This window comes from Oreochromis niloticus, linkage group LG5 (assembly GCF_001858045.2).
Source record: "Oreochromis niloticus isolate F11D_XX linkage group LG5, O_niloticus_UMD_NMBU, whole genome shotgun sequence".
NCBI lineage: Eukaryota > Metazoa > Chordata > Actinopteri > Cichliformes > Cichlidae > Oreochromis > Oreochromis niloticus.
The window spans coordinates 19506833-19521442 of record NC_031970.2 but is presented as its reverse complement, the minus strand read 5'-3'; the positions used below and the strand labels follow the sequence as shown (position 1 = coordinate 19521442).

General features: G+C 37.5%; 1 protein-coding gene and 1 long non-coding RNA gene across 2 annotated transcripts in view; one reads left to right on the top strand and one right to left on the bottom strand.

Moving 5' to 3' along the window:
• LOC109202267 (uncharacterized) overlaps window positions 1–14610 on the bottom strand; it is a 712495-nt gene that overhangs the window by 220585 nt on the left and 477300 nt on the right. The gene's annotated exons all lie outside the window — the stretch shown is intronic.
• rpl29 (ribosomal protein L29) lies at window positions 10112–14045 on the top strand. The gene is made up of 4 exons (XM_013277082.3): window positions 10112–10244; window positions 10711–10763; window positions 10916–10980; window positions 13800–14045. Exons 2-4 carry the CDS (start codon window positions 10727–10729, stop codon window positions 13890–13892), a joined length of 195 nt encoding a protein of 64 aa, XP_013132536.1. The 5' UTR covers window positions 10112–10244; window positions 10711–10726; the 3' UTR covers window positions 13893–14045.

Here is a 14610-nt window from a genome sequence, read left to right as displayed (position 1 = left end):
TTTTCTGACGAGACTTTTGGCAAACAGTAGATGGATCAGCTGAAAGTAAAGATGTATCTCTTACTTCCTGTGTCAGGTCTTTAGTCAAGGAGCTGGATGGGGTTTTTTCACCTTACTATACAGGACGGGTTTATTATTTATACAGATCTCTCAAAACAGTACACAGAAGGCTTGGTCTGTGTTGGGAAGGGAAAAGGTGGCTTTTAGCTGGAGTTAAAAAACTGCTGTGATCCAGTGTACTTTTTTCATATTAATTCTTTTACATGTTTGACTGATCGAACTTGTGTTCTGCCATCTTGCTTTTGCATTCACTTTCTCTCTCTCTCTGGTCTCTCCATAAATATAGGAGGGGCCGACAGTTTCGAAAAAGACGACTCACATGAATGCGTTACTGAACCAGCCACCAAAACATAAAACAGAGAACAGTGCCTGTTTGTGAAGCTAGTATCTTCCCACTGAGACAGAAAACAGGTCAGTGTGAGACTGACTGTCCATGAGATGCATATTGTATAACAGGCTACCCAACAACACTGTGTTCTAAAATACCCAGTGCTGAGCTGTAAGGTGTCCAAGTGTGTGCGTGTGCATGTGTAGGTGTGTTGCGAAAACGCATGCGTGTGTGCTCTCTGCGATAAATATTTGCTGAGTGGATAAAGAATGAGTGAGTCACCAGAATATGATTAATACAGTTTCTTTGCTTCACATTTATTCCCTCTGATTTAACCAACGAACTGTTTCAACTGATTCAGTTCACTGATTGAATTGATTGAGCTGTGTCACCTATGATGATAAGGAGGAGGTTCTTTTGATACAGGTGCTCAGAATAGGAAAGATTAAATCCTGATTAAACGATCTACTGAATCACATCTGTCGCCAAGATAATCGGTAGCTTTCAGTGATGAAGTAGCTGGTTGGTGAGACTGGCATTTCAGCTCAGCCATAGGTTAAAGTATGTGAACACTCATAATCTAATAAACCGGGGTGCTGAGCTCAGCTACAGTTGAATAGTGCTGGTTTTTTATATGTTAGTTTTGTTTTGATTTAATGTGTCAGCTTGGACTAGAAACAGATACAACATATTCCTAAACTAAAATGAATCAAAAATCAGTGATAATCTAAAATGGGATGTGGTCATTTACTTTTGCACTGATCACAGATCACAAATATCGGTTCCAAGACTTGCACTTCCTTAGGTGGGTCTTGGTTTATTTTTACAATATAACTATGGTTCTAAAAACAGCAAACGGAGGAAGGATCTCCACCTCTGTTTATGCTCAACTAGCAGGGCTAGAGGCAGAAGTTATAAGCAGAGAAAGATGGTGGGTGACATTACTTTAATGGTCCCAGTCTAGCTCCATTACATTCAATAGTGAGTTGTGTTTGTGTTTCTGAGTCAGTGTGTCTTTCATTCAGGTTTAAGTTAGTTTAAGGATCAATGTGTGGTTTTCACATTCAGGTATTTTTACTGCTATATATTTTAACATATTTAATATAGTTTTTTATGCCTTCATCCTGTTTTGAGCCAGTTGCATTAAAATTTCATTCCTCATACACTTGCTGTATACTGAATGAAAACAAAAGTCTGCCTTTACCCCCTAACCTTAATTACTGCATAACCATGACAAAGACACTCGAACCTGAAGTGCTTTTTTAAACCAGGTGTTGTCAATGTTTTGATGACTGAGTGACAATTTAGGAAGCTAGTATACAGGTGAGAGTGAGGAAAGCAAAAGCAAACATTTACTTTTTGAACGTTAAGCTTCCAGAGAAACACAATTGAACCTTTAGAGTGGCGGTCACGTTCCTAACCTGGCAGAGAGGTGTCACATTGTACTTTATAACACCATAGTAATAAGCTGGCTGTAGTGGCCCATCTTTCCCATCATGCCTGAAATGGACTGAGTGGACTGTACTCCACTGTAATCTGTTTCAGGTTTCCGTTTTAAGTTAAAGTTACTTTTAATTAAAGGACATTGAGCCAGTTTATGTTTTTTGTTTTGTTTTGTTTTTTTTACATATACAGTACATATACTGACCTCATTATTTTTCAAAGAAATTAAGTAAAAGCCCTACTTGGTTAAAATCTTCACATTTTTCTTGTATCCATGCTTGGACATTATTTCCACCCATCTTAGCATTGCACATATCCTTAAGATACTGATACTGTAATTACTGCCTGTGCAGTAACAGCATAACAACGATTCAAAAATCTTATAAACTAATATCATAATTTTCTAATTTTATAGATTGAGTGAATGAACAATTAGGTGAAATTATTACAATTAACATCTGTAGCAGCAGCGCCTTACTGTGTGTGTATTTTACAAATGGTATACATACAAACGCAGTTATTTTCATTCTCACAGTATTTTCCTGTATACTTACAGTTATGTGATAGTAGAGAGCAGAGCCAAAATGAGTCATGGTACTAACCAAAGACAGATATTCATAATTCATGTAGAGTACATTGGTAAGTTTACATATACAGATAAATGACAAATATTCGAAGGTTAAGCTTCTCAAATGTGATGAATTGCAATTTGTCTTATACAGGTTATTTTCTTTTTCATGCTTCAAAGATTTTGGATAAGTAAAGTCAGTAAAATACTGTCACCTGTGTAAATCTATGAATGCCACTACTTTAATTTTTCACTGATAAAATAATTAAGCTAAAAACAAACTGGTTAATAATAATGTAATAGCACAAATATAAGATCAATAAAGTCTTATGTCTGTGGCGGTCTAAACAGAGCCAGAAGTAGCCGAATTTAACTGAAATAGGAAGATAAAGCACTCCTTGTAGGGAGAGCTCAGATAACCTTTAAGCTGGCAAAAATAAATTGGTGCTGAGTCTCAACTGAGTTTCCAATAATGAGATACCCCATCTGATACCCTTACATTGCCAAGAAGCTACGATATAAGGCTCAATGAGTATGTATCCAGTGCTGAAAGTTGATATATTGTGCAGTGTTGCAGTGGGTGCTTTGGTAGTTAGAGAAAAGACTTTGATGGTGATCCAGTGAACAGAAACAAAAATACTGCGTTCAGTTTACCAATATTGATTTTCTGGCTGCTGTGCTTTGAATTAGTTTGAGAGCAAGAGCAGTTAGGACAGTTACACTGGCAGAGATAGTAACATGTCTTTTCTAGGTCACCTAAATGTGGTGGTTCAAAAAGAAGACGACTCAAAGTCCAAGACTTTATTAACAGTGTTGAAGTAAAAACAGGGTGAAAGTTCCAGAAACCAGAGAGCAATTAAAACTACCAAAGGCAAAGATCCAGAAAAAATGAAAAACCAAACAAGAAAACATAACAGGAAAAATTAGATAAGGAATGGTCAGGAGTTTATATATTCAAAGGAATAACTGGATGACTGAATTCAAGTGATGCATAAAAGAGAGAAAATAAACAAAGAAGAGAAATTTCAAAATACAACAGGAGATGACTTAAAGAACACACTAAATATCCAGAACTGATCACAGGCATATTTCTAAGAATATAGTTTAAAAAACTGATATTTGGATATTGATCATGTGTTTCCTTAATGTTCAAAAAGATGAATATGATTTATTATCAGATTACATAAGGATAATGCAGAATGAGAGCTTTCTTTCCTCACTGTTTGTCTTGACTTTGTAACATCTGTTGTTTGATTTCCATGAAGGTTTTCATTGTTGCAGGATTTTATGGCATACTGTAGTGCACTTACTGGCATTTGTATCTCTCTGATGCCCTGACCGACTGATTAATGCAGGCTGATGTTGATTCCATTTGCCAGAAGCAAATGGATGCACAAAGTCAAAAATTATGTCCAAAGTCAAAGAAACAATATGAGTGATGGGCAAAGAACAAGTGGTGGCATAAATTTAAACAAAATTTAAGGGTAATATATGCTACTCTACATTTACAAAAATATTTTTCATTACATTATTGGCACAAATATAGAATGCAAGGCTCCCAGGAAGCAATCACATGCTAACTTTCTAATTTATATAGATAGATAGATAGATAGATAATGACCTCCCTCTATCTCACTTCCCTTCTCCTGTCATCTGAGTGCTGTTTCATGCTCTAATTCCTTGTGACATGTGGTCTTCATTCAAATCTGTGCAGTTTCATTCATCACTCCCCGTTAACCAATAGGAAAGCTCGATGTTAGAAATGTCTGCCCACCTCTCTCCTCTGTCTCTCCCAGAACAAATGCATACACTCTGCTGCCGTCGACTCCTTTCTCATTCGTGCATTTTGCCTTTCATTTTCATACACTGGTCGGTGCCCTTCAACCGCAGTGAATGAAGTCAGCGCTGCAGAGCGAACATGGTGTCAGGAGCCGTATGAGGAGAAAGATGAATAGACGGAGAGGGCAACAGGGACAGTATGTACAGAGAATAATTGCCCGTGCTGCAGGGCAGGCGAAAAGGAAGCTCAAAAACTATATCTGCATTCAGACAGGGTTTGACGGACATTTAGGACACACACACTGATGCACATAGCAAAGCTGAAAGAACCACTTAGTGAGTCATTGTCGATGGCAGTTTGAAAGGGACAGACTTTAAGTGTAATGTACCGGCGATGTTCTCTGATGGAGGACGGAGTTTTGTGGCAAACTAACAAATATCTTTTTTAATGCGCAAGAGGACTTTCATAACAGTGTGCAGTGTTTTTGAAACTGAGGCTTCACATAAATGCACACCACAGCTTCATCACGTTTCTCATACTGAGCGGCTCCACTTGAGCAATCAGTTGACTCACTGTGCTGCTTAAGATCTCCTTTCTATAGAAACTGAAAATACTGAGAAATACAGGATATTAATATTTTTGTGCTAAAGTTTTGAGCCACCCTTCATGTCTTTGTATTTCACTTCCAAGACACCAGATTGTCTTGTAATAATTTAAAGTGGTTATGGGTAATAGTTGTCCGGCCTTTGTGAAGGTCTTTCAACTGGCTGCTTTTTCAACTTTTTTCAGTCCAGCCTGCCACGTCTGCCATATTCAACCTAATCACAGGAGAGTCATGTCATTAATATGTTGCGGTACAGAAAAAGTGACAGATTTACTATCACACGCTCAGCTGTACAAGCTCTTCTCCAAACAGTCAGGGCAAAAACTGAGATCATAGAAAAGCCAGTTTTTGAGTGAGGAAAAATGTTATCTCCTGTCTCTGTCTTCTCATTAAAGTAATAATTGTTAGAAACATATTATATAAATATATATATTTGCTATGAACAACATCAAATGTAGCTACCATAATGTCTGTCTGTGCTTGTAAATTTAGGCATGCTCAAAAATTCTTATGTAATACATCTAATTTTGAATTTCAGAGTACATTTCCTGAGATACTTACAGGATATTGCGCCACATTGTACAATATTGTGCAAAAGTCGTGAACCACCCCTCATTTCTTTGTAGTTTGCTTCAAGGTTTCAGAGTTTCTTGTCATTTTTAAAAGTGATTTTTCTGAAAATCTTTCAGAGTTTTTATTTGCACACTGGCTGCTTTTTCACTCGTTTTTATTTAACTTCTCGCACTTGACCATTTTCAGAAGAAGGGACTCATATTTATGTGCTGCAAATTCTCATTTCAAGCCAAAGAAAGCACACATTACATTTTCACAACCAGCAATTTTTTTGTCTGTTTATTATATTCATTTGCACAGATGTATGTGAAAACTAATGTATCATCCACTCTATTATCCTACATATAATACCTCCAAAATCCAGAGATATAATGAGCCGCCTCTTTCATGTGTTGAGCTGAAGTGAGCCCCTGGAGGATTAACTTTGTGCTGCTTGGATAAAAGATTTCCTCTTACAGATGAAAAGGAAATGAAAGTGGGTGGGGAGGAAAAAAAGACAGAACGGAAGAGTAAGAGCAGTTCAGAGGCAAAACTGAGGAAGAGTAAAGGGGAGAAAGAAAAATAAAATAAAAAGAACAGGACAGTGGACATGAAGGAGGGAGGAGAAGGAGGGGAAGGACATTCAGCAAAAATGAATGCAAGTAAAGAAGGAAGGATGTTATATTTAAAAAGCAAAATACAGTCAATCAGCCATCAGATTTTATTCATGCAGCAACATCACTGTGTGAAAATATCACAGTGATGTGGGAAGTTTGCTGAATATCAAAGACTTGACAGATTTTCAAGTACCTACTTTTCTTCTCTACCCCTCCAGGTTTAACATTTGTAGCTTATAGTGAAGATACTGGCTGGATTGCTATAGAAATCGATTATACATTCATATAATGCTATAACAAAAAATATCTGAAAATATGTCTTCTACAAATATTTCAATGAAGACAGGATTTGGTTGTATGGCAAGCTTTTTTTTAACTGTTTCGCACATTGATATTAGCACATAGCTTAAATTTGCCCTATTCCCATAAAACCTTAGTCATGCAGGCCTAGAGACCTGTTTATAGGCAGGAAATGAAAAATATATTAATCATTGTACTACAAGTACTGTACCCAGGTCATGCTAAATGCTAAACTTCCTGTTATGAAATCATATTTCTCATAACAGCATTTTAAATCAAGATATCCCATATAAATGGATCATGACTTGAGTGGAAGAAGCAAAAGTAATAGATTTTCAACTGATTTTTCACTATGAGGAAACCCATATAGCACCATGTGTAATAAACATAAACAATTATAGGAGTGCATATGTGGAGATTTTTGGCTCATAAGGGGAAAATGCTTCCAATCAGACCCTCAGATAAGATCTAATATCTCTGATTGGGTTAGACAGCAAGCAAGAGCTTCATATCCTGTAACTGTAACCAAATTACTGTGACTGTTTTGTGGTTGTTGCTGTTGTCTGCATATTTGTAGGTGTCTTTACAAAGAAGATACATGTTTTTCAGCGGTTAAACAAATATATACATAGAAAAATTCCAGTACTATGAACCGCGCAGTTCTCATTTCAAGCTCATAAAATAATGCTGACTGTCAAAGCTGCTTTATGTCTCAGTTACATACAAGGTGTCCTTTATGGCTTTACTGAGATGAAGCCATCTCTCTGAACACCTTGTTTTTTAACTTAGATTATGGGTTGAACGTAGTATAATTTACCCAAGCATTCATAAATGAGTGGTTATTAGTGCCAGGTGAAAGAAAAAGCAAATAGCCAGTGAAAATGCAACTGAACAGTAGGTTGGAAAAAAGCTGAACCAAGTGCAAAACACAAATGGCTAAAAGGGAGACAAATCATGGCTGCTGCCATCCCTACAGCCTCTTTAAGGAAACTTTTTAGCTCCCCATAATCAGGCTAAAATCTCTCAGCTGCCAAAATTACTGTAACCAGTGTGTCAAGACGCCTTGCTGTACATAAAGGTGAGACACAGGAAGCATCTGTGCTTTCCAGTTCTAAGTAATTCTGTGATATAGAAAAGCTGAGCAGCCAACTGCTCACAGACATGGAGCTGCAGATGCAGACAGAAAATACTTTAGGGAAGATTTTTCCTGCAGGGGACATACGAATCACTTTCGAGAGATTTTCTTTTCTTCCAGACGTTACAGTTTGTCGGAGGAATCTTCTAATTTATTCCCTTATTATGATAATTTTGAGTTTCATTGTAGCAACTGCGAGAATATCGCCTCATTACTACAGAGAAAAACATTCACAGAAATGTGTTCATTTCACAGTATGAACTCACCACGGCACCTAACGTGTTCAAGATAACAGAGGAAATGGAAACCAGTACGCACGCCACCAGAATCAGATCAAGAAGAAAATATGAAAGAACACATGTAACCAAATCTGTAATTGACTGAACAGATCTGAGTGCTGCAGAGTGGAGTGCGGGGATTTGTATGATCAAATGGGGGGGTCTAAATATAGGATAGTGCTGCATGATTTCCTCTGCTAGGACTGGGATTCACCCAGCTGAGAAAGAAAGAGGAAAGCTAGAAGGAAGGGAAAGGAAAGGAAAGGAAAGGAAAGGAAAGCAAAGCTAGGGCCACACATTACAAGACAGATACAAGGAGAGATGTAAGCTTAGTCACATGGCTCTGCATCCATCCCCATCCATTACAACATAGTGGAGTGCCAGCAGCACAGTAATCTCTGAGGATCTGTCTATTAATGCTGGCCAGTGAACAATCTGTCTATCGTCTCACCATGCTATGAGTTGTAGTAATCAGAATCTTCGGCAGGTCTGTCAGAATGAAATCTCATATAATCCTGGCCAGGCTTAATTCCGACTTTTGGCAACTGAGGAAGATTTTCTGCCAAACAACATGTCTTTAAGTGTTTTTTCACAATACTGTTGTCCTCTGTTTTCTGATATATGTCTCGTTTTGGGGGCTTTTCTTTTCCATTTTTTGTTTTTCCCTATTAATAGTTAGTAAGTAACTCATGTGTGTTTCATCTTTAATGATAGAAAGCCTATTTTTGTAGTGGGGTTTGCAATGCAGTTTCATAAGAAATTCAAGCTCTGATGCAACCAGGTGCCACTCAACTGTGATCAAAATGCAAATCTTCACAGATCAATACGTGTTGTGTAATTCATGATCCATGTGAAAGCAGCAGAAATTCTGACGATACAACAGCACAGAGTTATACATATTAACACAGTTCGTTTATGTAATACACCAAAATTTTGAAAAAAACAAAACAAAGTCTTATTCAGCAGCTGGTGATAATAGACTCATCAACCAGGTCAAGGTTTTGCATGGGCTTTTTATGTGGGAGACAGAAAGAGGCAGAATAAAAGAGTTTATTCATTTTTTCTTCATATTATGTGTCTGAGGAACTTTTTTGAAATTGATGCTGATAATGTATTTTAGAGACCTTTTAATCTAGTGCAACAGAAACCCAGCCTTTTTCAGTTTGTGAAGCTTTAGAATTGAACAATTAAGGCCTTTAACTTACTGGTTGTCTTTTTTTTTCATTGTAACCTTAATTTAAAGATTTTATATATAATACAACATGACAAAAAAAAGCTTTAGCTGTAAATAACTTTAAGATGGTCTCACATTTGATCCTACAATACTTTGGTATACAAAATAGTTCTGATATGTAAAAGTTAGTAAGGTAGTCTATTTACTTTTTACCATGTTGGATGTTAATTTCTCTTTTTTTTCCTTTTATGGAGAAGATGGAGTGACAGTTTTATTATGATGTACAGAAGTACTTAAGTAAGTTCACTTAAGTAAGTTCACTTAGTCTACTATAAAAATAAGATCAGGTAAAGCTAAAAAGTATACTTACCTAAGGAAAGTGGATTAGAATTAAATAAGCTTTAATGTTCTTTAATTTTAAAGTATCATCTCTGCACTTGCCCAAATGCGCTATATTGTATATTATTTTATGTCTTATCTTTGATAGTCAGTTTCTTAGAAATCATAGATATCTAAAGAACAAAAAGGCCCACATGCAGTATACATCTTTCTGTAAGGCAGGGATGACAAACCCGTTTTATATTGTGGGCCACAACAGCCCGCTTTGATCATAAGTTGGCTGGACCATTAAGACTCAGTTTCATTTATATAGCACCAAATCACAACCGTCACCACGAGGAAAGACCAGTTAAACTCCCATTCTGTCGGTATAAGGAAGTTTAACTGCACATTTAATTATTTGAAGATATCACTGTATAAGTATATATCTGTCAGCATGACTTGGGTTTAAGTTGTAGGAAATAAATGTGTAAGCTCACACTCAAAACCATGCAGTGGACAAGACTGGAGTCTTTGCGTGGCTAATTCTGGCCCCTGGGCCTTATGTTTGACACCCCTACTGTAAAGGTTCACAAGTCAAGAATGTTTGAGATGGTTAACTTAATCTACAGCAGTGTATGACAGAAAAAATACCATGGAGAAAAAGGAAGCGTACTTTCAACAAAATTGCATCCATAGACATTTTATCCTGTTTTGTATTTCCGATGCTTTTTCCCCTTTCATTTTATATAGTTTTGCTCCAATTATATACTTTCCACTTGCAAAAACAAAAGTGAAAGATTATGCAGAGGAGAATCAGTCAAAATCACATCAGTGGGTCTTATAGTTACAAGCAGGCCTGTCACTGTCATGTTTTCATTTGTGAAACAGAAAGGCTGTGAGTGACATCCAGTGGCTTGTCGTAGACTCCAGCCTGTTGTAGAAGGACTCACCAATCAGCAGGAGGCGCTGTCACCATCCACATCTGTTCTTCTGCCGCTGACTTCCTCTCTTGGCTCCACTCTTTATCTTTTTCTGGTCGCTCGGGTTTTCTTTCTCTTCCGGTTGTCGTCTGTTCGTGTGGCAGGTATTTATTTTCCCCACCTCGGGGAATCTTAAAAAATCTTCATCAATCTGAGTGTATTTCATATGTTTGCAAAGAAACAGACACTGATTTAGATGAGGGGGTTTATTAATGATGGATCCATGCCAGTATTGTTTAGATGGGATCCCAAATAAAGCCTGAAAATTACGTTTAAGGCGTGCTAACGCTCTGTGTAGCAGAGCTGTAGCTTACCAGGCAGTCTTTCCGACCACCAGGCAGTCTTTCCAAGCACAGCCGCACAGTCATTTTACATAGTTTTTTTTAAATTTCATGTGTAGTTTTATATCGTAATTCAGTTGCTACCCAGATTTTTTTCCGACGGGCACAGCTGGTTGAAATCAATGAAGCATCGTTAGCCACCCGATGCTAATCCAATCCCGGTTAATACTGATGCTAACTACAGATGAAGGTCTGATGTGCATTTCTCCCTCCTTTTCTTTACTTTAAGATTAACCAGCGTCGAAATGGCCAAGTCTAAGAACCACACAACCCACAACCAGTGTAAGTAACTGTTGAAGTAACTTGAAAGACGTTTTAAGAAGATTGGGTGCTGTTGCGTTAGCTTTGAGGTTTAGCTACATGCCTGTAGTTAAATATTGCAAAGAATGGACTAGCTGCTTTGTATTAATTGTCGCTCCTTTTTATTTGTACAGCTCGGAAACACCACAGGAATGGCATCAAGAAGCCACGATCACAGCGATATGAATCTCTGAAGGGGGTGCGTACTGTTACAGATTTACATGTTTGCATCTTTGCAAAAAAACTGGTTTTGTGAACATGATCTGCAAGGCAAGCATGCAGCTCATGTTCAAATCCTTTTTAGCAAAGTGCGTTTTGTATAACTTGTAATGAAGTGAGTAGGAGTGGGTGTTATTGCCTTAAAATGTAATATATATGGAGTATTTCTAAATGTAAAAAGTTGCATTGGCGCTTGCTTGCAGCAGCATTCACAGATGGAATTAAAGGAACAGTGTTTTCTGTCGTCCTTTTCCAGTGTGCTACTGTCACTAGTGACTTTCTAATTTGAAGAGTGAATATTTTGAACTAAAATGACAGCAATAGTATTGATAGCATTATATGCAGTGACATAAGTTGAATGTGAGGACAAAAGTAGCCCAGGCAGTGTTTTCCCTGACAATTTCTTGTGAAATTATAAAATAGCTGTTTAACAGTAACAAATCTCATCAGGTGTTGTACATCTGGTCAAGCTTTTTAAAGAGTAGTTTAAAGCCCTGTTTTTCCGAAATGTAATCACAAATGTAACATCCATCATTTGTTCTTCCTAGAGTTGTGGTATTTATTTACATTTGGGTAGCTTGAGTTGATTCAATGGTGCTTTTTCCATCAAGTAGTAAATACCAATCAAAAGGACCAAAATTGTGAAGCCAGTTTGTTTTTTTTTTTCTTTTTTCTCCATGTTGTGTTTCGTGCTCTAAATCAGCGGTCCCCAACCTTTTTTGCGCCACGGACCGGTTTATGCCCGACAATATTTTCACGGACCGGCCTTTAAGGTGTCGCGGATAAATACAACAAAATAAAACTAGTACCGGTACCGAAAAAAAGATTTATTCATAACACACGTGAAAAGACCCAGGAAAACCGAGTTAACAATAAAAACGACAACAGAATAACGCTGAAAACCGATAAAAAACCCTGAAAACCATACATTTCACACCTGAGCCTCAACTCTCGCGGCCCGGTACCAAATGACTCACGGACCGGTACCGGTCCGAGGCCCGGGGGTTGGGGACCGCTGCTCTAAGACAAGCCCTACCTAGTCTCATTGAGGTTTCTTCTTGTTAAAAGGAAGTTTTTCTTTAGCACTTTTGCCCAGTGCTCGCTCATAAGGGGTTTGTTGGGACAGTAGGGTCTTTACCTTGCAATATAAAGCACCTTCAGTGACTATTGTTCAGATTTTTGGCAATATAAGTAAAATAAACACACTGAATCGAATTGTTGCAAGCATTGGCAACGTAAAGGCACACCTTTGCTATAGCAGTGGGCTCGAACATCATCAGAATGTGCATTCATTCATTATTTAGCTACCGCCCACCCAAGCTGGATTAATGATGAATTCAGAGACCTGCTCCCAATCAGGCATAACTACAGTGACATAACAGACACAGGTTGATTTGAAATTATACAGATAGGCCTAGGGCTGTTCGATATAACGATATATATCGGATGACGATATAAAAACGTCTATCGTTTCATTTTACGCTATCGTTTGTTTCGTGGTGTCGCAAAATAAACTGTTTACAGCAATATTTTTTCATTATTTTGATGGTCACTGTAGTGGCTATATTAATTTCCTAAAGTTCTCTCTTTCTCTTATATTTAATATAACCACACTACAGACGGACAAGCGCTTGTTTTTATGCGTTGTCGTTAGCAACAACGACGGTAAAACCACCTCGTGTCCGCTTGTTTATTTTCCACATAAACCTTTCACAATAAAGCTCAAGATCCTGTTGAGACTTTTCAAAATAAACTGAATCACGTGAAAGATGCAGAGTATTTACGGATGAGAAGCAAAAAAGAGCCGTCAGGTGCTAAAAAATAAACCTTAGACTCAAAAGTTAGAACAGGCTTTTCCCCGCAGCACGCTGTGTAATAAATACTCACAAAGAAAACGGCGGCCGTTACAACCTATGTCTAAAAATGTATCGTTTCATGCATCAGTTAAAACACTCGACTCCAGGTACGCGACGCCCAGCTGGAAACACTTCACGCAAGTCGAGCTGCCCGACATTAACAGAATTTACAGAAAATGTTACATTTTTGTGATTTATATCGTTATCGGACGATAGATGTCTTAATATCGGGATATGAGATTTTGGTCATATCGCACAGCCCTAGATAGGCCAGTTAATTGTCATATTGAGACTTAGTGTAATTCTTGTCTGAGAAACCTGAGAAATTATTGCATTACAACAAACAAAACAAAACTGTAACCCATCTGTTATTCAGAATATTCAAGTCAAGGCCCCTGCACCTAACTGTATAACTGTGATCTGTCCATTACTGCAAATGCTGCTGCTTATATGTGAAAATAAAAATGTCAGAGGTCTGTCTGACATCTTTTTGGTTATTTACAGATCAGATCCTGTTGGTGAAAACTGTCTTTTTTTTAAAATTCCTAACATTTACTTAGGATCAGTATTTATTTACTTTTTTGTAGATATAGATGCATTAAAGAAATTGGATCACTGCTGAAAGACCTCCTGGTTATTATTATAATCTGGTTATTAAAGTGTGTGTGAATGTGCAGAGTAACAGAGAGGTCCTTGGTAATTTTGGACTGTTGGATTAAGTAAGGTTTAGGTTTATCAAAGTTAACTTTCCATTTAGATTAGCACTGTGTTTTAATACATGATATAAGGCTGCTAACATTACTCTATCCAACCTCCCTACTCTGTTAAAATGAAATAATTATTTTTGCATTGTGTTATTAAAGTTTATTATTTTGCTTCGAAGAAAACTTTCTGAGCTTCAGTTCAGTGAACCTGCTAACTCTGCTTGTTTACTTTGTTGCAGGTGGACCCCAAGTTCCTGAGGAATATGCGCTTTGCTAAGAAGCACAACAAGAAGGGCTTGAAGGCAGCACGGAAGGCCGCTATGGAGAAATAAGCAGCTACCCCATCACCTCATGTCTGTCAGAGTCCATTTTGTGTTACCATCATCGAAATAAAGCTATGCTTTGTTAACACACCAACATCTGATTGTACTTTATTGAGGTTCCTGCTTCTCTCTGGTTCTATAGAATAAATCATGTTATTGGTTATTATGGGTTTATTTCTTTCTAATGTGTCTCTACTTCATTCATCAAAACTGAAAGTATGTAGAAAACTGTGGATAATGGTTGAGTTTGAAATATTTCAAAGGTTGGGGGGAAACGGTTTTAATCAGGATAGATGAAGTTGGATTGCACAACCACAATAGAAATAAGATCTCTTTCTAGATTTCTAAAGTCACTAACAAGCTGTGACAAATATATTCTAATAAGGAAGGGGGCTGTGGGTCATAATCTGTGTTTTTATATTCAGAAATGGACATTGCAATCCTCAAATCCAGATACAGCCCTCGTTAAGAAATTTTGAAGAACTGTCATGTTCGGTGACGGACTAAATACGTTAGGTAGTGTTCATAATTTTGTGTTTGGCTTTTCATAATGGGAATGCAAAACTTGTTGGTCTGGGGGCAAAATAAAGTTGACTTCTAGCATCTTCCCCCCCCCGCTTCCTTGAGTCATGAAAGTAATATTACCATGTGAACACAAGAAAATCATTGCACAAGTGTTATCACATGGGTCATAACTAAAGCAATCCAGCAGCTTGAAGGGAGGTGA